We start from the raw sequence: 24,348 nt of genomic DNA, 5'->3' as shown, positions 1-24,348 counted from the left end.
GTGTGTGTGTGTGTGTGTGTGTGTGTGTGTGTGTGTGTGTGTGTGTGGTTTATGCATTTCAGGTGTCTTACTAAAGCTAATATAATACATGGAAAAGGGTAAATTCATAAGCATGTGAAACTGTGAGAATGACTAACCACAGGGAAAGAAAAATTAACTTTTATGGGAAAGCAGGATACTGATAAACAAAACTGTTCAATGCATGGTCCAAAAGCTCCTTGGGAGGGCCCACCTCACTCCAGGGGAGAATGCATGTTTCACAGTCTGAGAGTAAGGAGAACCATTTCTGGGATGCGGAATAAACTGTAGAATGTAACAACATTCAGCTTCAGCCTTGAACTTCAGCCCAATCTTCCATTTGGCAGTGGCTCTGAAAGGCTGAATACATGGAGGCCTCGCTCAGCATCATTCCTGGCATCCCTGGACCTGGGCATGGTCAGTGATCCTGGGAGTGTGTGTGATTCTGCCACATCTGATCAGCAGCATGACCTCAGAAACACAAACAAGCCACGTCACCTAGATTAATTGCTCTATCTGAATATTCACTTTAGCTAACAAGGAAGTTTCATTCCTGCAATATAATATTAGACTTTTAAAATTTGACTACTAAAATGTTAAATATTGTAATTGTGATAGTAATTTAAAATGGTGATAAATTTTCATATTTATTCTTAAACCCCAGAAGTTCATTCTATGGTGAAGATGTTTGGCTCCAGCCTTATGTTGATAAGTTGATTTACATTCTCAGCCATTTGGCCACAGTGTGTAATATCTCTAATATTAATTAGCATGCCGTGACATAAGATGCTAATTAGCATCCTGTAAAACACTCATTTTCATAGGCAACAATGACAAAATGGGAAATGTCAGATTCCTGACATAAACCCAGAGCCCTGGTATATTCTATTTCCACAAAGGATACAAACCCAACAGAAACATTTTTGTTTTCCACCCACACCTGACCTAAGACCTATGAATCAGGGGATTTTACTCCTTTACTGTCCTCTACCACCACTCCCAAAACAGAGCTTCTTCCCAGATTGTAACCTCCTATTCTCCCTCCCATCTCAGTAAGAATAAAAGGAAAGTCCAAGGGCTCTATTCTGATGGTAGATGAAAAAGGAACGTCAAATGATCAAAGGTCCCTTTGGAAATACAGAGGATATGTGTCCACAGAGCTGGAGACAGGGCACAGTGACTCAGAGCACAATCAGGTGAGTCATCGTGGTGCAACTCTAACCACAAACCCCTCCTGAAGCCACCATGCCCCTCACCATCACCAAGTCCTACCACCTCTGGGGAAACAGCCTGTACTGGGCAGAGAGCTCCTTCTCCCCAAGCTGTTTACACAAATGGTGTCATTTGCTAAGCTCCAACTGTGGCTCACGACAAAAGCAATAATTCATTTATTGAGGTCTGGGCTACGAGTTAAAGTAGAAATTTAGGTTAGCAGTTTGGAAGAAGACTCCTCTGGTTAGTTGATGCTTTCCTTTTCTGCTCTAGGGAAGAAAGATGAAGAGAACTTTTCCACCTGTCTTTCCATTTTTCCAACTGTTTTCTGCCTTGGCTAATCAGAATATTTTAACCAAATTTCTTCTCATGGAAATAAGGGCAAAATGGAATGGTGGCAAAAAAAGACACAAAGTTAACTCAGGCTAGAAATATATGTAATACTCCAGTAAGCAGAAGTACCCAGAGACTGACTTGCCAGGAGTTAGTGTGTTAGGAGGCCTCAGGAAATTGGGAGACATGATAAAGGAGGTCAGGCTGGACCTCAGACCCTTCAGCTTCCCATCCAGAGAGAATCAGCCAGCGGCCCAACTAGACTACGTCCAGAGACTGTCAAGGAAAAGTGCTATAACATTAAGATAAAACAATGACCAAACACAATTTGGACTATTGATCAGGAAAGATAACACAGGACAGTTTCAGAGAAGCAATCTATGATTAGAAGAGAAATGCTAATAAATAAAATAACCTTATGAAATTCTAGTGTGATACATTACAAAATTGGGGGAGAAAAAGAGAAAATGAAGGTTCAAATTAATAAGTTTCTGCTTATAATCCTCCTTTTGGAATTTCTGACATCAAAGAGCTCAGAAGGCTTCAACTTACTAAGCACCAAGGAAAACAAAAGGCATTCTATTTCTCACTTGAAATGTCGCCCTTGGGAATCTGCTGCACAGTCACCAGTAAAGGCCAGGCTGGGAGAAGCTCAAACTTCTCACATTTTCCCAGTCAAGTCATAATACACATCAAAGGAAGCCATCCTTTGCCATCCCCCTGGACTCTACATCTGTTTCAAAGTGTTATATGAAAAGCTTGAGAGTTCTGAACACCAGCACAGCAGGTCAGAACTAAGGTTCAAGATCATGAACTTCCTCTCTCTACCTTCAGAGCTCAGAGTTCAGGCCCTGAGGGCATCCCCATGTAACACCTGATGGCTCAGTTCAAGTGAGCGGCTCCTCTAGACAGTATTCTAATAGTGGCAGGAGCTGGGGTCAGGAGCATCTCCAGGGAGCCACAAGGTCAGGGAACACCAGCCTCACATCAGACTCATCCCCTGAGGTTGGACAAGCTCAAGGAGGAAAGAAGAAAGGCTCCCATGGGAGATGGTATTTCCCAGATCCCCTCAAACACTTAACCACAGCTTACCTTGGTACAAGGTGGTTGAACTTGTAAGAACTGAAGACCTCTTGGATCTTTTCTTCTACTTTTGCCTGGTAAGGATGCAGGAGATGGGAGAGAGAAAACAAATACAGATGAGACCTTTATCAACTTTATGTTCCTACTGCCACAAATGCCTACCGGCTAGAGTTCCTTGGTGTGACTTTGTACCTCACAGCATAACAAGACTGCATTCAGGGGCTCTGCAGGATGACAGGCTTGGGACAAGGACAGAGAGAGAAAGAATGCCCTGTACCACATTAGCATCACAACCGACTTCTCCAGAAAACTAATCCATGATATCCAAACTAATGGCGATTCTGGAGTTTGGCACCCTGTCACCAGTTACTCAGGGAGCAGGTGAAGATGGACCCCTTTTGCTTGAAAGACCTGTTCTTGCCTGCTCTATGAAGTTGTTTAGGTGTTCGTTAACCGGCCATTCTCAAATATGCAATTAATTTCTGCCAAGGGTCCTACTTCTTATTGTCAGATTTAATGGTTTAAATATAGATTGAACAGTATTAAAATCCCCAAAGGGATTTACAAGAACATCAATCATGGAAACACCAAAGAAATTGCACATCTTGTCATTGGACCTGTGTCACACACCAGACTCCACAGTCCCATAAAACAAAGGATCTCGGAAAGTTAGGTCACAAAAGGAATGAGATGACCTGTTTCCTCTGAAGATCACACCATGATGTGGTCACACAGCACAGCTTCTGTAAGGAAAGGGTACGGCAGTGCAGGAGGGGGCTGGTCAACGGGATACAGGATTTCACCTTCACGACCATCCCTGCTTTGTGGTGAGGCAAGTCCTTGCTGAGATTTCAAGATATATAATAATGTCCTCTCTGGGAAATATCAAAAATGCATTAGTTTTTTCTGAAACACCTGAGTTAGAGCTTCCAGTCCTTTTGACAAGCTTCCAAAAATCACAATGAGGGGAGCAGTGATGTGAGTCAGCTAAAATGGCAGCCCATCTAAAATTCATCTATATTTGGTTTTAGGATATGTTTGGTATTTGCCTTTGAACATGAGTTTCAGGGATTACCTGGCCAAGAATTTATAATACTTCAAAAAACAGACTGAAGTCACTGTGAGAATTCGACTCAGAAGAAGTAAGAAAGTTCTCCCAGACCCCTCACGATGCTTTCTCCATGCCAGACACTGATGTGGGACTAATACAAAGCACCAGCCTAAATGAAACACAGACTGCATTTTTCAGTCGTGCCTTCCTTGGCTATACGTTGAAAAGGATAAAAAAAAAATACGAGAAACATATGTCAGGAAGATCATGAAATAAAAATATTTGCCTACCAGGTTTGGACACACAGTTTTTCTGGGCAGGAGCGCGCTGTTTCCCCCTTTGCCTGCCAAAGCAGTAAAGCTATTCTTTCTACTTCACCCGAAACTCTATCTCCAAGATTCGATTCAGCCCCAGTGCACAGAGGTCGAGTTTTCGGTATCACTAGGAGTGGAACCGCTGGATCATTATGATAACTTTATGTTTAATCATTTGAGGAACTGCCAGACTGTTTTCCAGAGCAGTTGTACCATTTTATATTCCCATCAGCAGTATATGAGAGCTCCAATTTCTTCTTCACATCCTCAGCTACACATTATTATCTATGTTTCTGATCATAGCCATCCTAGTGTGTGTCAAGTAGTATCTCACTAGTTGTTTTTTCTTAAATAAATTTATTTATTTTATTTATTTATTTTTGGCTGCGTTGGGTCTTCGTTGCTGCGTGTGGGCTTCTCCCTAGCTGCAGCGACCGGGGGCTACTCTTCATTGCGGTGCACGGGTTTCTCACTGTGGTGGCTTCTCTTGTTGCGGAACATGGGCTCTAGGTGTGTGGGCTTCAGTAGTTGCAGCACATGGGCTCAGTAGTTGTGGCTCGCGGGCTCCAGAGTGCAGGCTCAGTAGTTGTGGCACATGGGTTTAGCTGCTCCGTGGCATGTGGGATTTTCCCAGACCAGGGCTCGAACCTGTGTCCCCTGCATTGGCAGGTGGATTCTTAACCACTGAGCCACCAGGGAAGCCCTCACTATAGTTTTGATTGCCTTTCCCTGATGACTAATGATGTTGAGCATCTTTTTACAGGCTTATTGGCCATTTGTAGATATTCTTCGGAGAAATGTCTATTCAGGTCTTTGTTCATTTTTTAAAGTGGGTTGTCTTTTTATTAATGAATTGTAATACGTCCTTATATATTCTATCAATAGATACAAGTTCCTTGTCATATTCCCATTCTGTGGGTTGTCTTTAGGAACTAGTGTATTTTTTAATAGAAAAAGATCACTTCAGAGCACAAAGTATGATTTTTAGAGTACAACTTTTAAAATAATACTAGCAATAAGCCTGTATCTTTTTTGACAAATAGTAATGGATTAATATAGAAATTTAAAACTAGTCATCTGAGGATAAGAAAATGAAAGTAATCCCCAAAATATGCAACATCCTCTTTTGCCTCTCCTTCTCCACATACAGTCTGCTAGTGTGATATAAATCGTAGTAATTTTGTCACTGGGAGGATGTAAGCATTCTTTGAATGTTCTGATTTGCATAGTGGAAGGAAAGGAAGAAAGCTAGCTGTATACAAAAGAGTTAACACAGCAGGCCTGAGACTACTATCCTTAGAAAGGCCTACTTGAAAGGTAGACCCTGGCTGGAGTCTGGGAGGCTGGATCTCGGGAGGGCTCTCACCATTCCCAGAACTGATAAGAGAGGCTCACTGAGCCTAAACTGTATAAACAACGTGGTTTATGGTGAACAGCTATCTTCCTTCTGGGAGTCTGGAATTATGCTAGAAAGAGGGTGCCTATGTGACCAGCCCCAGTAAAAACCATGAGCACCCAGTCTCTAATGAGCTTCCCTGGTAGCTCTGCATGTGTGGTCACAATTCAATGCTGGAGAAATTAAACACGTCCCCTGTGACTCCACTGGGAGAGAACTCCTGGAAGCTTGTGCCTCGCTTCCTGCAGACTTCACCCCATGAGCCTTTTCCCTTGGCTGATTTTGTTCTGTAGCCTGTTGTTGTAATAAATCATAACCATGAGTACAGCTATATGCTGAGTTCTCTGAATCTTTGTGTAAGCAGATAAGGTAGAGGGCCCCGGAGAAAGAAAACCAGTCATGGCTTTCTTGACATAAGAGAGGCCATTTTGGCCTAAGCCATTCTGGGATCTAAGCCTGGCCACAATGCTTGCCCTTTAATAGGTCTTAGAAATCAATGATCTTAAGAGAAGAAAGAATGCAGACGCTGACTATTATCAAGCAAGAGAAATAACAATAGCAAAGATAATATATTAGTATAAAGGCTCCCAGTTCTCTTTCAATGGTAAAGAGTAGCCTGAAGCCTCAACCACCAGATGTACTGGAACCTAAGGGCTGATGATGTTGACCTTTTCTGAACTTCTGACTTCAATCAACTAAAGCTTGGACTCTGTTGACCACCCAAGCCCCATCATGAATATGCATGTGCCCTTAGCTTAAAACTTCCCCAATTTTGCTGTTGGGAGAGACACTGCTTTGGGAAAGACCCCCAGTGTTCTTCTTACTTGCTACAAGTAATAAATCCTTCCTTCTCCCGATCTTTGGCTCCATTGTGTCTTTTGGCTCAACACTCACCAAGAGGCAAACCAGTTTTCAGGTAACACTAGTAGTGAATCAGTGAACCTAGGAGTGGTCTTGGGGACCTCCAAAACATGAGGAGAATTAAAAATTTAGCCTTTGGGACAGAATTAAGAGAAGCAGTCACAACAATTGCATAATGTCTATGAAGCAAGATCTATAGTTAAATTCCTTTTTAAAATTTTATCGAAATTCTCACTTTAAATATAGGAGAACTGGGGGTAACTATTAAAAAACAAAGTTACCTAAGTCATGAAGAACTCTAACACTACACAGCTCTCAAATCAGAATTAGGAAGGGAGGGACGGAGGGAGGGAGGAATGGAGGGAGGGAGGGAGGGAGGGAGGGAGGGAGGAAGGAAGGAAAGAAGGGAGGAAGGAAGGAAGGGAGGAAGGAAGGAAGGAAGGAAGGAAGGAAGGAAGGAGGGAAGGAAGGAAGGAAGGAGGGAGGGAGGGATTGGCTTCAACATAGGGATGCTAAAGCATGTCTGCTTTCCCTGGCCTTTCATTTTATCTTGAATTTCCATGTTTCCTTTCCATCCCGAAGGAAGGGACTCTTCTATTTTAGTTAATTTCTCTTTTCTGCATGAGAGCTCCCACAAGCAAGGCAGCTATCAACTGAGTACAATACAAAGGGTTATTAACAGCCCTACAATAGCAGATAATTTTCTCTTGCATAAACAGCAAAAAGCCCATAGGTTCATTTCCCTTGAGCACAAAGCACACAGTTTGTGACCATGTTAATGAAAGTGATATGGCTCTCTTGGGAAGAGGATGACATCCTAAAGCATCTGTTAGGTTTCAGAAACATTGCTACATGAAATGTTATAAGAAATGCCATCAGGACTAGTAACCAAAAAATTCAGTCCCAAGGGATTAGCTCTTCAAAAATTTTAAACAGCCTGAAATAAAGGACCCTTGATTGGCTCCTGATTCAAAACACACACCAAAAAGATATTAAAAGAATCTTGAGACAATTGGGGAAATTTAAAAATAAATTGGAGGGAATTCCCTGGTGGTGCAGTGGTTAGGACTCCGTGCTTTCACTGCCGAGGGCCAGAGTTCAATCCCTGGTCAGGGAACTAAGATATCACAAGCCACATGGCTTGGCCAAAAACAAAACAAAACAAAAAAATAAATAAAACATAAAAAATAAAAATAAATTGGCTATTAGATGATATAATACAATTACTTTTAATTTTCTTAGGTGTGATATTATAGCCCTGATGTAGAAGAACATTATTCTTAAGAGACGCATGCTTTATTATTTAGGGGTAAAGTGTCATAATATCTTCATCTTACTTTCAAAGATCTGGGGAAAAAAAACCAGTCATATACATATATACACATGTGTACATACACGCACATATAAACATACACACACACACACACACCCAAAGGAAAAGTTGTGTCCATCATTGTGAAACAGGAGGGAAGGGGGCAGGGCACTATCCATGAAAGAATGACATAGCCCGAGGACATGACATAAACTGATTAGAACCAAATGGGTCCAAGATGGCAGACAAGTCAACTTTCACTAGACCTTGAGTCTCAGTATACACTCATTGTAACACATCAGGAAGCTAAATGACACACCCACAGGCACCAAGACAGTTCTAAGACTGACCATAAGGATCAAAAAGTGGGCGGTGGGGCTTCCCTGGTGGCGCAGTGGTTGAGAATCTGTCTGCTAATGCAGGGGACACGGGTTTGAGCCCTGGTCTGGGAGGATCCCACATGCCACGGAGCAACTTGTCCCGTGAGCCACAACTACTGAGCCTGTGCGTCTGGAGCCTGTGCTCCGCAACAAGAGAGGCCGCGATAGTGAGAGGCCCGCGCACCGCGATGAAGAGTGGCCCTCGCTTGCCACAACTAGAGAAAGCCCTCGCACAGAAAAGAAGATGCAACACAGCAAAAATAAATTAATTAATTAATAAACTCCTACCCCCAACATCTTCTTTAAAAAAAAAAAAGTGGGCGGTGGCCCAATTCCTGGAAATCCCCGCCCCTTCCCAAAAGAGCGGAAATACTCCTGCCACTCATTAGCCTATGAAATTACCCAACCCTATAAAAACTGACAACCCCTTACCCTGGTGCCTTTCTCACCTTCTGAGATGGTCCACACTCTGTCTGTGGAGTGTGTTTCTCTCTAAATAAATCGACTTCTTTTTTTTTTTTTAAATAAATTTATTTATTTATTACGTTTTGGCTGCTTTGGGTCTTTGTTGCTGTGCCCGGGGCTTTCTCTAGTTGTGGTAAGCAGGGGGCTACTCTTTGTTACGGTGTGCAGGCTTCTCATTGCGGTAGCTTCTCTTTGTCACGGAGCACAGGCTCTAGGCACGCGGGCTGCAGTAGTTGTGGCACGCGGGCTCTGTAGCGGTGGCTCGCGGGCCCTAGAGCGCAGGCTCAGTAGTTGTGGCACACAGGCTTAGTTGCTCCATGGCATATGGGATCCTCCCGGACCAGGCATTGAACCTGTGTCTCCTACATTGGCAGGTGGATCCTTAACCACTGCACCACCAGGGAAGTCCCTAAAGCCACTTCTTATCTATCACTTTGTCTCTCACTGAATTCTCTCTGCGATGAGACATCAAGAACCTGAGCTTCATTAAGTCCTAAAACCAGGTGTGTGATCTCAGTTGGAAGACTGTGGGTTTTGGCCAGGTTCAAGTCCCAGCCTCGTGGGTTCAAGTCCCAATCAGGTTTTTGGCCGGGTTCGAGTCCCGCCACGTGGGTTCAAGGCCCAATCTGAGGTGCATGGTTTCAGCTGGCAACCACGAAGGGATGGTGATAAGGTAAGAATGCTGAGAGTTAGGTTTTGGTCCTAAAGAGGCCCTTGTGATGCTGCGAGCCAGGTATACTGGGGAGGACGCTCTGCCAATGTCTGCTCATTTTTGACCGGTAGGTCAATCCTGTTGCTTGTGCACATGCAACAGCAGATCCAGGACAGAACTGTTAATCTCTATACTCATCTCCCTGACTCCGAGGTTTTTCTCCTACATTCTTGCATTCTTGTTCATTCCTACTCCATTTCTTTCTTTCTTCCATTAACCCCAGAAAACCTGTGTGACCACCAAGGTGTACTTTTTATTGCTTTTACTCCCCTCCCTCTGACCCTTACAAGTGCTGACCCTTTTTTTTTTTTTTTTTGCGGTACGCGGGCCTCTCACTGTTGTGGCCTCTCCCGCTGCGGAGCACAGGCTCCGGATGCGCAGGCTCAGCGGCCATGGCCCACGGCCCCAGCCGCTCCGCGGCATGTGGGATCTTCCCGGATCGGGGCACGAACCCGTGTCCCCTGTATTGGCAGGCGGACTCCCAACCACTGCGCCACCAGGGAAGCCCCATAAGTGCTGACCCTTTATTTCCAATTTATAGCTAGACCAACTCCCACTCGTTATCAACACCACTGGGGATGTCTTCAATGCTGTTTCTTTGTAACAACTTTTTGGGCACTAACACCTGGTTGGGAGACTACCCTGGAAGGGACAGCATCTAAAATCATAAGTGCAAATCTTCACCAAATTGCACGTGGATTTTACTTAAGAGTGGAGTTTTGGACAGCTCAGGACCTTGTCTAAAATGGGTCAGGCTGCATTAATCCCAACCAATACCCCTCTGGGCCATATACTCTGGGATTGGGAAAGATTTGGACAACAGGAATTAAACGGAAAAAACTTAGTAGGTTATGTAATCAGGTTTGGCCGCAATATGAGTTAGGAAATTTAAAATTGAGTGAAGTACCCTGTGTTCAAATTTCCATGGCCTTGTATCTGGGCAATGGAACCCAAAAGGAATTTAAGGCATGTGTAGCTTGGAGGGATAACTCTAGGAAGTACACTGAGTACATTTTAACTGACCCACCCTACAGGGCCATGGATCCCGAAGGAACGTGGTTCCCTTCTCCCCCGAGGTACAGGCCCTTTTGGCTATGCATTTCATAGCCCAGTCTGACCCAGACATCAGGAGCAAAATTCAGAAAACAACTGCTGGTCCTCAGACTCTGATGAACAATTTGTTCCAATTGGCTTATTTGGTTTTCGGTAATTGGGATATGGTCAAAAAGGCTGAACGCACCCAGAGAAATATGCAAAAGGCCCAGATGACGGCAGTGGCTTTGTCCACTCAGAGACCACCAAAGGGGAAGTTGGCTTTTCTGGGCCAACCTGGCCCTGGCAGACCACAAGGTCCATGGGTAGCCATACAAGGCCAGTGTACCCTGTGTGGATACAACGGACTGGAGGGAGGGTTGTGATCAATGTGCCCTTTGCAAACAGCCAGGGCATTGGAAGAGGGAATGCCCCATAGGCCAGAGAGCGACGGGGGGGGGGGGGGGCCCTCAGTCATTGATGGTTTTGCAATCAGAAGACTTAAGGGGCCCAAGGCCGAAAGTGGCTCTGCCTAGAGATACCATCTACCTAACTAACGTAGAGCCTTGGGTGGATTGATGTGGGGGGCCACATGACAGAATTTCTTAAAGACACTGGTGCAACCTTGGTCTTAACCCAGAGGACTGGAAACCTTAGCAGTCATAAGGAATACATAATGGGGTTGTTAGGGAAGAGACAGGGGCACATCTTCCTGGAACCCCTTTTGTGCAAGATCAACGGCCAGCTGTTTTTACATTCCTTCCTGTTTGTGCCTGACTGTCCCATCCCTTTAATGGGAAGAGATCTATTAACTAAGTTAGGGGCCACTCTGTTTCTTGAGGGGCAAGGGAACCACCCTCATCACCAAATGGTTCTAACAAAAAGCAAAAAGGAACAGATAATCTGAAGCTAAAATAGAAGACTTAGTAGACCCTGGAATGTGGACTATCGAGGTTCTGGGCTTGGCCAAAGGTATCCAGCCAGTGGTTATTAAGTATAAAAAGGGTTATATAGTGTCTAAATATAAGATACAAATTTCTTAAACCTAGGGAAGATCCTCAAAAATGTTTGTAAATAGATTACCAAAACAGGAGGCCACTGGTCTGACTAAACTAACCATAGCTGATATTCAGAGCCTGACAGGAATTTTGGAAGAGGCCTTCTCCCCTAAGCTAAATGAGGAAAAGTAAAACTTTCCAACCTAAATGAATGGGTATGTCAGTCCTTCAATATCATTGAGGTAACCACCCAATTCTTTGAGAAAGAAAACAAGACTGCCCTTGTTTTACAAATGTAGTCTTTACAGGACCGGAGGTGTGGCTCCAAAAATAATCCAAAACCCAGCAATCCTTTTACCACTCCCCAAACCTTCCCTATTTATCTTAAGAGACTTGTAAGTGTTAAACAAAGGGGAAACAGTCATCCTAGGAGGAACTTGCCAGTATCTTTGAGATGCAAATGTCCTATCTGGTCTTCTCAGGAACCCTTATCTCTGCCATCTTTTTAAACGCAAATTTTAAAAAAGAAGGTAAAATAATTTAGAACTTGACTTGTCAAGGATAAATAGAAATCCTAAGTGTCTTTTCTGTAAACACTAGTAAAAAGGGTTTAACCATCTACATAAGGTGACCTTGATTTGTTCCATCTGCCAGAAGCCCAATTTGAATCCAACCCCTTATAGGTTTTATGTTGTATCTGACTCAGGACTGAAATTTTGGAATGGGAACTGAGGCCTCTGTGTTTGTTTGTGTGTTCATATGTATCTATATGTGTGTTGTAGGCGTGTGATATTGCCAAAAATGAATTCGTAAAAGAGCTCTACTTAACTGGCTTAAAAAAAATTCAGTGCTTAAGTAAATACTCAGAAATAGAAAATAATCTGGCCAGAATGCATTTCAGGTTCATGTCATCGAAAAATATTCAGTACTAAACTGATACCTGGTATTGAAGGTGGCTTAAGCTTGTTGGTTTGATTAACACAGACCTGTTAGAGTCATCAATGATCAATGTCAAGTATAATCCTTCTGTTGTACTTAGGTTTATTAGAGGTCAAATAAGACCTTTTTCTGTTACAACTTTGTCAACAAGTAACTCAATGTGAAAAAAACTTTTAAGAAAAGTAAGATATGTGTTTTTAGTAAAAGAAGGTGTGAAGAATACTGAAAAGAGTTATACATGATCAGGATTTTCTAAGACTGGATTAAATCTAGTTGGGTAAATGGATTTTGCTGGGAATGGGCTGGGACAAGACTGGATTTGGTATGTTTCTTTGCCTTTTAAGTGATCTGTATTTGTTTTTGAGATCTCCTGTAACTTTAGTTAGGGAATAAGTACTGTCTCACAGTGACCTATGATCTTATTTGACCAAGTGTTTTGAAGCTTTTTGACAAGCTTCCCAAATGTCAAATTTTAATTGTTTCTTTTGATTTCCAGCTAACTTTGGGGTACTTTAGAGGGCCCCTGAGGTATCTTAGAGAGAAATATTTAACTAGGATTATTTCGTATGTTAAGTTAAATGTAATCATTTGTAACTCTGGCTATTATAACCACATCTCTTTATTGATTACACTGTTACCAGATGTTTAACCATGCCTTTTAAGCCTTTTGTCATTTACTGATATTTTTGTACTCTGATGCTGTTACAAAAAGTGCTTCATCCTCAGGGAGATTCACAGAAAGGCCTTGGAAGCAGTTACAACAGTTCCACACCAAGATGATGGCTATGCGAGGACTCCAGCCCATACTGACTTAGAACAAGGAGCTGTATTGCCCCTGGGGCCCCTAGATCAGGCATCCAGAGATTTTTACTCCCTGACAGGCAGGGTGAAGCAGTTACAGAAGACGGACCATCGCCCTTCTGCTTCCCATAAGAATATGTGATAGGGGCTTCCCTGGTGGTGCAGTGGTTGAGAGTCTGCCTGCCGATGCAGGGGACACAGGTTCGTGCCCCGGTCCGGGAGGATCCCACATGCCGCGGAGCGGCTGGGCCCGTAAGCCATGGCCGCTGAGCCTGCGCGTCCGGAGCCTGTGCTCCGCAATGGGAGAGGCCACAACAGTAAGAGGCCCACGTACCGCAAAAAAAAAAAAAAAAAAAAAGAATATGGGATAAAATCTCTGAGGGGGGAATGAAACAGGAGGGAAGGGGGCAAGGCACTACCCTTGAAAGAATGACATAGCCGGAGGACATGACATAAACTGATTAGAACCAAATGGGTCCAAGATGGCAGACAAGTCAACTTCCACTAGACCTTGAGTCTCAGTATACACTCATTGTAACACATCAGGAAGCTAAATGACACACCCACAGGCACCAAGACAGTTCTAAGACTGACCATAAGGATCAAAAAGTGGGCGGGGGCTTCCCTGGTGGTGCAGTGGTTAAGAATCCGCCTGCCAATGCAGGGGGCATGGGTTCGAGCCCTGGTCCGGGAAGATCCCACATGCCGCGGAGCAACTAAAGCCGTGCGCCACAGCCACTGAGCCTGTGAGCCGCAACTACTGAAGCCCGTGCACCTAGAGCCTGTGCTCTGCAACAAGAGAAGCCACCGCAATGAGAAGCCCAAGCACCACAACGAAGAGTATCCCCGCTGCACGAAGATAACGCGGCCAACTATAAATTTTTTAAAAATTAAAAAAAAAAGTGGGCGGTGGCCCAACTCCTGGAAATCCCCGCCCCTTCCCCAAATAGCTGAAATACCCCTCCCACTCATCAGCCTATGAAATTACCCACCCCTATAAGAACTGACAACCCCTTACCCTGGTGCCACTCTGGCCTTCTGAGATGGCCCACACTCTGTGGAGTGTCGTTCTCTCTAAATAAATCCACTTCTTATCTATCACTTTGTCTCTCCCTGAATTCTTTCTGCAATGAGACATCAAGAACCTGAGCTTCATTAAGTTCTGAAACCAGGTGTGTGATCTCAGTTGGAAGACTGGGGTTTTGGCCAGGTTCAAGTCCCAGCCTCGTGGGCTCAAGTCCCAATCCGAGTTTTGGCTGGGTTTGAGTCCCAATCTGAGTTGCGTGGTTTCAACTGGGTTATCTCCACCTTTGTCCTTTTTTTGGGGGGGGGGGGGGGCAAGCTGCACGGCATGTGAGATCTTAGTTCCCCCGACCAGGAATGGAACCCATGTTCCCTGTGGTGGAAGCGAGAAGTCTTTAACCACTGGACCGCCAGGGAAGTCCCTCCACTTTTGTCCTTGACAAGACTATCTCACAATTCTGTAGAGGTAGAATTTGCAGAAAACTGATAGTAATGCAAACAATTTCTGTCCACAGAAATACAAATTGTATCTAGTAAAATGGAAGTACTTGTAAATGCAAGTAATAATGAATATTGCCCAGTTTTGCATCCATTTGCAAATTTAGTTCAGCATCCCTATCTGACTTTAAAGGTGGTATGTTGAGTTCCTGTCTGAACTAGTTGTAATATCTTACTGGGTCCATGAGTCAAATAAAATCTTGGACATGTGTTCATTTTATATTTGTGTGAGTCTTGATTTTATCTTCTTTTAAAATTTATCCTTGAACAGTTTATATGGGGGGGGATTAGGTGGAGGACAAACAGATGCTGTCAATTTTTCTGTATATTTGACATTTTTTGTAATAAAAAGTTGGAGGAACCAAGATTCCATCACAACTACGTTATCTAGGCATAAGAAAGATTTTTGAAAAGTCAAATACATCTGCACACACACCCACCAGTACTTTATATGTATAGTAGCTAAATAAGCGTTTAAACCAATTAGAGAGTGTTTCTGTCCATTTAAAAGCAAATACTCTACAGTGTGACACCAGCAGAGACTTTCCTTGACCAAACTTTAGTCAGGCTCCTCTGAATCCTCCTCCCAACTACGCCTTGACTTTTATACTTCTGTGTCCATCCTTGTATTACCTATTTTTAGCAAGAATCCTGCTAAGTTGGTTTAGCCAGAATCCCCCATCCCCACTATCTGATCAGGTTCCCCATCCTCCACCTTCCCCCAGTGATGTCTGACCACCTTGACCTGCCTTCACAAGGAATCCTTTTAAGTCAGTTTAGCCAGATTCCCCACCTACCTTTGATGATTCCTCTTACTAATTTACCATCCACCAATCCCCCCACCTTGCTCCTTGGCTATAAATTCCCACCTTTCCTTGCTGTTTTCAGACTTGAGCCCAATCTCTCTCCCCTACTGCAAAACCCCATCATAGCAGTCCTCCTTGAACAAAGTCTTCCTTTAACAACTGTCATGAATAATTTTTTCTTTAACAATACCTCTCCACACCCACCAGCAGAATGACTGAAGTTGAAAAGAGGGAAAACACCAAATGTTGGCAAGGATGTAGAGGAACCAGAGCCCTCACACATTGCTGATGAGAATGTAACATGTCTGATCACTCTGGAAAAGGCCAGCAGTTTCGTTTAAAACTAAACATACACCTACCCTGTGATCCAACAATTCCACCTGTAGGTTTTTACCCATGAAAACACATGATCATAAAAAGACTTCTACAAGAATGTTTATAGCAGCATTATTCATTATATCCAAAATCTGGCAACAGCTCAGTTGTCCATCAATAGGAGAATGGATTTAAAAACCAGCAACAGCAACCATTAGATCAAGTAGCTCAGAGGCAGTTTACCTGCAACCAAGCTGATCTTGTTAAATATGTAAACTCTCAGGTCATAGACGTATAGAATCAGAAACTACTGGGATGGGGCCCACCCAGAGGATTCTTTTTAACAAGTCCTCCAGAGGATTCTGATGCATGCTGATGTTTGATAGATCAAAGGTGTTTTTTTTTAGTAGTGGTAACAGTCACTGGATTTCAGCTCAGAGGCTGATGCTTGAGTTTGACGTCAAATAGGACTTTCTTTTTTTTTTTCGTTACACGGGCCTCTCACTGTTGTGGCCTCTCCCGTTGCAGAGCACAGGCTCCGGATGCGCAGGCCCAACGGCCATGGCTCACGGGCCCAGCCGCTCCGCGGCATGTGGGATCTTCCCGGACCGGGGCACGAACCCGCGTCCCCTGCATTGGCAGGCGGACTCTCAACCACTGCGCCACCAGGGAAGCCCAGGACTTTCTTAACTTATAATTATTGCTGTTTTTTTTTTTAACCTGCTCACCACACTTTTCTTCTTAATTAGCAAAGGATAAACGAAGGTGAGAAGGTAAAACATTCCTCTGAACAAATATCCTAATACTTTGAGTACGAAATTCAGAGGGAGGTCAGAGTTGACCTAGTCTCCTTAACCAGCTGGCATTCCTCTCTATCAAGGCTGAGATCCCTTATGAACCATGGGTTCTCAACCCTGGCTGCATATTAGAATTACCTGAGGAGCTTAAAAAATACTGATGCCTGGGTCCCACCCTCAAAGGTTCTGTTTTAATTGGTCTAGGGTACAACCCGGGGTGGTGGGCAAGACCAAAAGCTCCCCAGGTGATTCTAATGGTCAGCCAGGTTTGAGACCCACTGCCCTCACTGCCAATTCCCTTAAAAAAAACCTTGTTTTAACATCAGGTGTTCCAGAAGTAACGAAGGAAAACTAAGTTTAAATCATAAACCAAAATGAACACTAGAAAAAAGTTCCCAATGGCCTACAGATCCACAGGCTATGTTATCAGCAGTAACCTGCCTCATTCAAAGGACAGGTGCTTATCATCGCTGTGCTATAATATTCAATAATCCTCCTCTAACAGCATTTTTCATTAAAGAATTCCTAAAAGCCCATGCATATATGAAAACTTGGTTTAAGGCAGAGATGGGAAAATCCAATATCAAAGGAAAAAACATGGACAGTAAGTGTTGCTAGTGTAAAAATTACTTCCTATCTCTCACCCTAAAAATAAATAAATTCCAGGTTGATTAAATTTGAACATGAAAAACTTGAGTCAAGTCATTAAAACAGCATATAGGAGAATATCTTTATATTCTTGGGATAAAGATTTCTTCAAAAAGCCCAAACTATAAGGAAAAAGACAAAGAAGAACATAAATATAAGCAAGGTTAAAGGCAAACAAGAGCCTAGGGGAAGATATTTGGAACATATGTAAAAGATACTATTTTTCCCAAATTAAGACCGCTGACCACCAACAATATCAGGTCTTACAGAGGATGTGGACAAAACAGATCTCCAGTACACCACTAACTAGTGCTTAAATTACTAGAGTCACTATGGAGGGCAACATGGTAGCAGGTAATAACACTGAAGAGGCACAGACCCTACAACCCAGCAATTCTAACTCTCCAGTAGAGACATACCTAGAAAACCCTTGCTTGCCCTCCCAAGCCTCTTTATAACATAACTTAGTCCTAACAGTACATCTCTCACTTTTCCAGTCATGAGGCACTTGATCATTTAGGATATGACGAAAGGGGAACACAAGAGTTCAGAGGTAAGTCTACTAGTTTGTCAGAAGTTTACCCCTGCTTCTGACGGGGCACAGGCTAGGTGTTGCTACGTACAGAATGGTTTTACGTTTGCCGAAGTAAGATTATACATATTGAGGAGTCCTAGAATATGCCATCCCAAAATATGCCTCGTTGGCATATAGATTATTTTGAGCTAAAGGCCATTGATAACCAGGAGGTGAAGGAAAAGCTCTAAAAACAGGGCATTAAGTTTCCTTTTGCAAAGATGTCTCCCTCTCCACACCAGGAAGTGGAGAACTCCTAACAACTCTTATCTATGGAGAAGGCACGGACTTAAATCTGAATAACAAACCTTACTAAACAACTCTTGTTTACCATACTTTTCCTGGACTTAGGGGAAACATAAGTTGTCTCCCTAACCCAGAAGCCCCAAACGCTTTTCTTTGTTTTAGCCTAAAATGGCATATAAACTCAAGTTCTAACTACCCCTTTGGGTGACTCATCGATAGGTCTCCCATGTGTACACAACAATGCACATGTTAATAAATTTCTGTTTATTTTTCTCTTGTTAATCTGTCTTTGGTCAGTCTAATTTACAGGGCCCCAGCTAGAGAACCTAAGCTGGATAGAGGAAAAGGTTTTTTCCTCCCCTACTATATATTTATGTGGATGTATATGCACATGTATCTTTATATAATATAAACTAATAAATATATATTTGTGTTGTGTATAGTCTGTGTACATGCTATAAACTAGTATGCATATTACTTTGTGGTTTTCAACGATGGAGAGATTATGTGAGAATCTAGGGGTCAGAGATGAAGTGACTGCACCCACGTCCCCAAGACTTAGGTGCCATGGCAACATAGATGCAGATCTAACCATCTGCCTGCATTCTTGACAGCTCTGTTTAAAACATAGCTCCTGGAATTCTTCTAGAAATCCAATCGGAAGCACAGAATAATATCCATTCATAGCTGAGTGGTAAAAAACAACAAATGCATTTAGAATTTTCTCTTTCACAGCTTCTATCTAAAGCAAATCTCATGATGCACCAACTTTCGTACCATAGACCTTCCCTTCTCCCTACATCTCCCCCTCTCTCCCAGAGGAGGACCCTTCCAGAAAGCAGATTTGCTGCCTGAGACTCATGCTATTGCTGAAGATGTGGTAAAAGAATCATTAATAGATTAACTATAAGAAAAGGATTCTTCCTAAAAAAAAATTATCTCTCAGAAAAACAAGTCACCTTATAAGAAATCCTTACAAAGTAACTCTTGCTGTGGGGAGTTCTTTCAATTCCTTATTTTGAATACAAAGTATGAGTTGAGGTTGACACATCATCCTGAAACAACCTCAGTCAAGGTCTGGTGTTGGCTGCCTACAGAAGTCAGCTGATGGTATCAATGAAAGGAGACAAATTAAACACAGATTTAATTCCTGGGGATATGAACTCACACTTGCACGTGCAAACTGCCACTGTAAACCCTTTTAAAGATCACTTTAAAAGTTAATAAAGTGTTTAAGTTGCGATGATCAAAGATATGCACCAACTGGACACACTGTAAAACAATTCGAATTGTAATTTGTGATAAAATGTTCAATATCTTCCCCATATTTAAAAGGGATGGATCTCAAAAAACTGAAAGTGTGGTCTGCAAAAACATATTCACTGACCCAAAGTATAGCTCCAGTGATGATAAAAACACAAAGGTCAAAGATGGATGTGAAGAGTTTGAAGACAAATGTTTTATGAATTTATGAGGAGGAGAAAGAACAATATTTCTAAATTAGTGTGATTTTATAAAGTATGTGATTTTAAATAGGCACAGGTACCTAAATTTAAAATGCAAATCGTGTAAACAAGCCTTTGGTTTGTTTACCTACATACCTAATAGTATGTGTATTCTCGAGTTGACCAAAAAACACTTTAGGGGACTTTTTAATAGGGAAAATGGGGAAATTTTGATATTTGCACTTTCTAATAGTTGGGCAACATGGTATATGCTGAATTTCAATAAGATAAAATTGATTCACATAGCTAGCCTACTGACCACTTAACAAGCAGAGCTCTGGTCCCATCTATCAGAAGCATAAAAATCTAGTTAGTGTGACTATATTTAGGGACTTGCTCCACCTCTGTTTAATAATCTTTCAGATACTAGAACTTGAAACAAGTCAACAGCAGGAGTTCGGGATTCATTCCTGGATCCCTAATGTTCCCTCCTTCAGGATCTGCAGTGGTGCAATGCCCGTCACTTGCAGCCAGCTCTTTAGCCTGGCTCTCCATCCTGTCCCCACCCGCCACCAGCACTCACTCGTCATCAGGTCAGCCCCACCCATCCAGCTGACCTAATTCCCTACCACAGCCAACCTGGTCTTTCCCTCGTAACGGCTCCTCCCACTGGCATGGCTGCCGCCCCAACTCCATCCTTTACAGCCTAACCCGAGTCCCACATCCTCCATGAAGTTGTCCTGACCGCCTCACCCCGCAACAGATCGGCTTCCACTCCCTGAAATCCTCATGCAATGCAGTCATAATTTAGCACTTCATTACATGCTCTGCTGAGTCATTCTGTGATTGCTTCCGGCATATTCTTCTTTTTTTTTTTTCCCTCTAAGAGAAAAGAATTTTGACTGAGACAAATAATTCTTCTAGATTCCCCTCAGAGTTGACTGGCACTTGACTGAATGTCGTCTAATGACATCATGCCATTTCAAATGGAGAATATTTCTGCCCCTGTTCAAGGGCAGTCTAAAGGGAAAACAAAAGTAGTACCTTCAGTAACAACTGTTGTTGGCAAAACTGCTACCTCTGAGATTGTACCGGTATTACCCTACCGGCCTGAATCACAGAGCATTTGCAATGGGGTGACTGCAGGTGGCACAAAAAAGGAAGACAATCGCTAATAATACAACCACATCTTGCTTTCTGGAGTCATAAAAGGTTCTCCGAGCATCAAATTCATCAGCTTGTCAAGAAATAAAACAGCCTGTCACAACAGAGACCTTCAAAAGATACCCAGAATCTCACCACTGCTCATTACCTCTACTACCACAGCCCTGAGCGAAGCTGCCATCACGTGTCACCTGCAGTTCTGCAACAGCCACTAACTGGTTTCCCTGCACCCACGCTGGCCTCCTCACAATCTACTCTCAACAGCGACCTAAATGAGCCTGCTGAAATGCTCAACAGATTGTGTCAAAACCCTTCAATCATAGATCAGTCTGACTCCTCGGAGGAAACAGATGGCACATTCAAAGTGGGTGATTTGAGGAGAGTTCACATCATAACACAGCGGCTAGCAACACAAAGGTACTTCATCCCCTTCTAGACCTGAAATGTGAAGAGAAGGGGTAGAGAGGGAGACAGAGAGCTCCACGGAGAAGGCACCTAATTGGAGATGTGACCCTATGTCTAGAGACACTCCAGCCCACACAATCCTGCGGGAAGGGAATATATACGCCAATCTCATCCTTCTCCCTCACTCTCATCCCCTATCAATACTCCCCATGGCCAAATGCAAACAGAAGGCAGAAAGCAAGGTTGCCTGTCAGTGCAGGTCCACCTCCTGGGGCACATCTACAGAGCAGGGTAGAAAAGGGTAGAGTGAATCTGGGGAGGTAAATGGAAGCTATTCAGCCAAATGTCTTCCCATCTCAGTGTATCTGAAAGTACGAGATCCAACCTTATCTCCTGTTCTGTTTGCTAACCTCTCTACTCAGTAGCTCTCCACTCACCAGGCACACCCCGCCTCAGGTCCTTTGTACTTGCTGCCTTCTCTGCCCAGAATGCTTTTCCCCCAGATACACACATGGCTTGTCCCCTCACCTACTTCAGCTCTCAGCTAAAACGTTACATCAGCAGAGGTTTCCTTTACCACCTTATATAAAAACCTCCCTCGCTCCTATCCCACCCATGCCTGGCACATCTATCTCCCTTATCTTGCTTTATTTTTCTCCACAGCACTTCTCTCTAACATTAGATAGATAGATGGATGGATAGATATTTTTTTCTCCTTTTTAATTGACTGCCTCTCTGGCCTAGAACAAAAGTTTCATAAAGGCGTCCACTTGGCCTCTTTTGTTCACTCCCTTATACCCAGTGTCTAGAACAGTGCCTGGCACAAAGAAGGCACTCACGTATTTGTTGCATGAATGAAAATGAATAAATGGAACAGAAGAACCCATAGCTAAGGACTCTTTCCACTGTCCAGAGGTTTCACTCCTACTATCAAATCATTGTTAAGCAAATAAATAGGCTCCTGATAATCAGACAGGAAGCAGGTGACAAGCATTTTTTATTGGCAATGGCACAAAATTGAGTGCTGTCAGTAAACCCCTAAGAATAAATGGAATCTTCAGTCAGAACCAAAGGAATGACAGCAGTGTCTTCTGTAAACAACTCCTAGCAAGGTTGTTTCTTCTTATGACTATATGATCATTAACCTACCAACCTAGTCCTTCTATAAGACTCAGTCTTCTCCTCTGTAAAATGTGTAAGGATTGAATGATACAATGTATGGAGAGCATTTATTGTGTATGGAACCCAATAAATGGACACTATAATGATGATTAAAACATTGAGGAAGCCATGAGAATGAGATACCATGTTATCTTCCTATGATCTGGAACTGTTTATCCTAGACTTTTAAAACGTGAGCTGGAATAATGACACGGAAAAGAAGTATAAGATGCTTTGCTATCCACCACACAGTTGGGCCTAGATCTGAAAGACATCCTACAGTACCAGTGCTCCATATCAGAACCTAGTTTCCACACCTGGCCCAGACTTTGGCCAACCCTTTTGCAGGCCGGTACCTTGTTGCATCCATTTCTGCATCGCTCATTATATCTAAGCACTTAGAACATAAGTGCTGGTTTTTCCCTCATAGGAACTAAGCAGGGCATGTGAATGAAAAAATAGTGTAAGCAAAAGAGAAACAGCAGATCAGTAAAGCTCCTGGTGATGCTCCTGTTTTTGACTTACCCCTCTAACCATGGAAGTCTCTGTTCTGGTCCGCAAATTAGACCAAATTCTGATTCCCTTTTCTCCACTAACATTTTATCTATCCATAGCCTCATCTGCTGGGTCAATTCAGTTAACTACGCAAAAGGTGACCCCATAGTCTTAGGTCAGATAAAAAGAAAAAGGCTTGACCTGAATCCACTGAACAATCCATCACTTAGGAATACTGCAAAGATCCTGTAGTAGCTTTTTCATTGATGGGAGATTTCTTTGCAATTTTTTGCAGAAGATTTCTGTAGAAGGACACACTGGTGGGCTAACTAACCTGGGAAGCTAGATTCAAAAGGTAAGTTTCCTTTCTACCCTAAAACCCATGAAACTTAAATCTCCAGTTAAAATATTCCCTCTGCTACTATGTGTATACGTGTGTATTCAAGCCCTTGCTTCTGTTATTTTAGTCATAAATATACAATATAATAATTATCATTACTAATTTTTGCCAAAACTGAGGCTTCCAACCTCAGGCATGAAAATCAAAGCAGGTCCCTCCAAGATTAAGCCTAGGGATTGATCTTACTAAGAGATCTTATTTTAGTAAGCAGCCTGATGCTTACTTGTTAGTGCTAAAAAAAATCATTCTGATCACTTCTAGTGACAGATGGGTAACCGTTTCCACAATAACTAACTTGGGACCAATTCCAATTGAGGAACGAGAAGAAAAACAAAACTATAATTCACTACTCATTCCGCAAACACGTTTCAAAGTGATAGGTCCCATCTACTTCGAGGCCTCAGTGAATGGCAAGTAGTACAAAATTCACACTCTTATTACAGCACTTCCCAAACTGTGCTGTTTTCCTCTCTGTCTTCCCCAACCAGGCTGTGCCATGCTCCTGATCAGGGGCTGTTTTATTTCTTTGCATTTCCATTGTTCGACATTGTGACCAACACACTGCTGGTGCTCAAATGATTGAATGGCTACTAAAATGTCCCCCCAAGATGCAGGCGTCAAACCTGGCACTGTGGGTCATAAATTAAACATCATGGAATGGCATGACCCCAGTCTGGCCACTTCTTTTCCCCTCTATGTCCCAAAACTATAAGCAAGGTGGGGAAAGTGCATTATCCATACGAGAACCTCCCGATGTCTGGCAAAATGGAGTGGGCTGTCCGACCCACCCGGGCTGCTTCAGTCCTCCAGGCACAGAACAAGATTTTCTCCGCTCCCTAAGGCAGAGGGGGCCCAGGTACTGTCCTCTCCCTCCAACCTTGACAACGACCCCTCCCCAACCGGCCCCACAAGCATTCCACTCTCCAGCCCAAGCCTGGGCGCCGGGAGCGTCCCAGAGGTGGGGGGGGGCGCCGCGGAGCGCTGTGGGAGCTGTAGTTCCCGGGTGGGTTCCGCACCCCGGCGGCCCTGAGGACCAGACTCCCGCTCCCAGAAGCCCCCGCGCGGGCGCCTCGCCCAGTCAAGCCAGCTCACCTGTTCCGTGGACGTGACTGTTTCTACCGAGTCGTCCTGCAACCGCTCCCGCGAGTGCTCGGGCCTCAGACTGTACAGCGGCTCTGACCAGACAGGGGAGGAAGATGGAGGGCAACAGTAGGTGAAGGAACTCGGAGAAGCCATGCTCTGGAAAGCAGCAGGCGGTGTATAGGACTCAGCTTCGTCAAAGAACAGCGCGCCTTGAAACTCTAGCGGGCTAAGGCGCTACGGAGAGCGGGTAGAGTCAAAAGATTTTGAACGCGAATCGCTCCTGCCGCCTACACAACCTCAGGGAGTGAGTTGCTGGAATGCTGCCGCCCCCCATTGGGCAGAGGAGCTGCTGCAAGAGGCTCAGTTTCGTGGCGCGCAAGG

At 43.5% G+C, this 24,348-nt stretch overlaps 1 protein-coding gene across 5 annotated transcripts in view; it reads right to left on the bottom strand.

Moving 5' to 3' along the window:
* FNTB (farnesyltransferase, CAAX box, beta) overlaps positions 1 to 24,348 on the bottom strand; it is an 85,560-nt gene extending 61,212 nt beyond the window's left edge. For 4 of the 5 annotated variants that reach the window (XR_003795761.1, XR_003795762.1, XM_029236573.1 and 1 more), the window contains exons 1-2: positions 23,977 to 24,184; positions 2,656 to 2,720 (exon numbers count right to left, since the gene is read on the bottom strand). Coding sequence is in view for 3 of the 5 variants with exons in the window: in XM_029236573.1 (XP_029092406.1) it covers positions 2,656 to 2,720; positions 23,977 to 24,120 (209 nt within the window). In the remaining 2 variants the exon portion in view is untranslated. Of the gene's footprint in view, positions 1 to 2,655; positions 2,721 to 23,976 lie in introns of all 5 variants that reach the window. The other variant, XM_029236571.1, reaches the window with a different exon arrangement.

Source organism: Monodon monoceros, unplaced genomic scaffold (assembly GCF_005190385.1).
Source record: "Monodon monoceros isolate NGI ecotype Baffin Bay Population unplaced genomic scaffold, NGI_Narwhal_1 Super_Scaffold_21, whole genome shotgun sequence".
In the NCBI taxonomy this organism is placed as follows: domain Eukaryota; kingdom Metazoa; phylum Chordata; class Mammalia; order Artiodactyla; family Monodontidae; genus Monodon; species Monodon monoceros.
The sequence above is the reverse complement of the archived record's forward strand: the minus strand, read 5'-3'. Positions and strand labels throughout refer to the sequence as shown.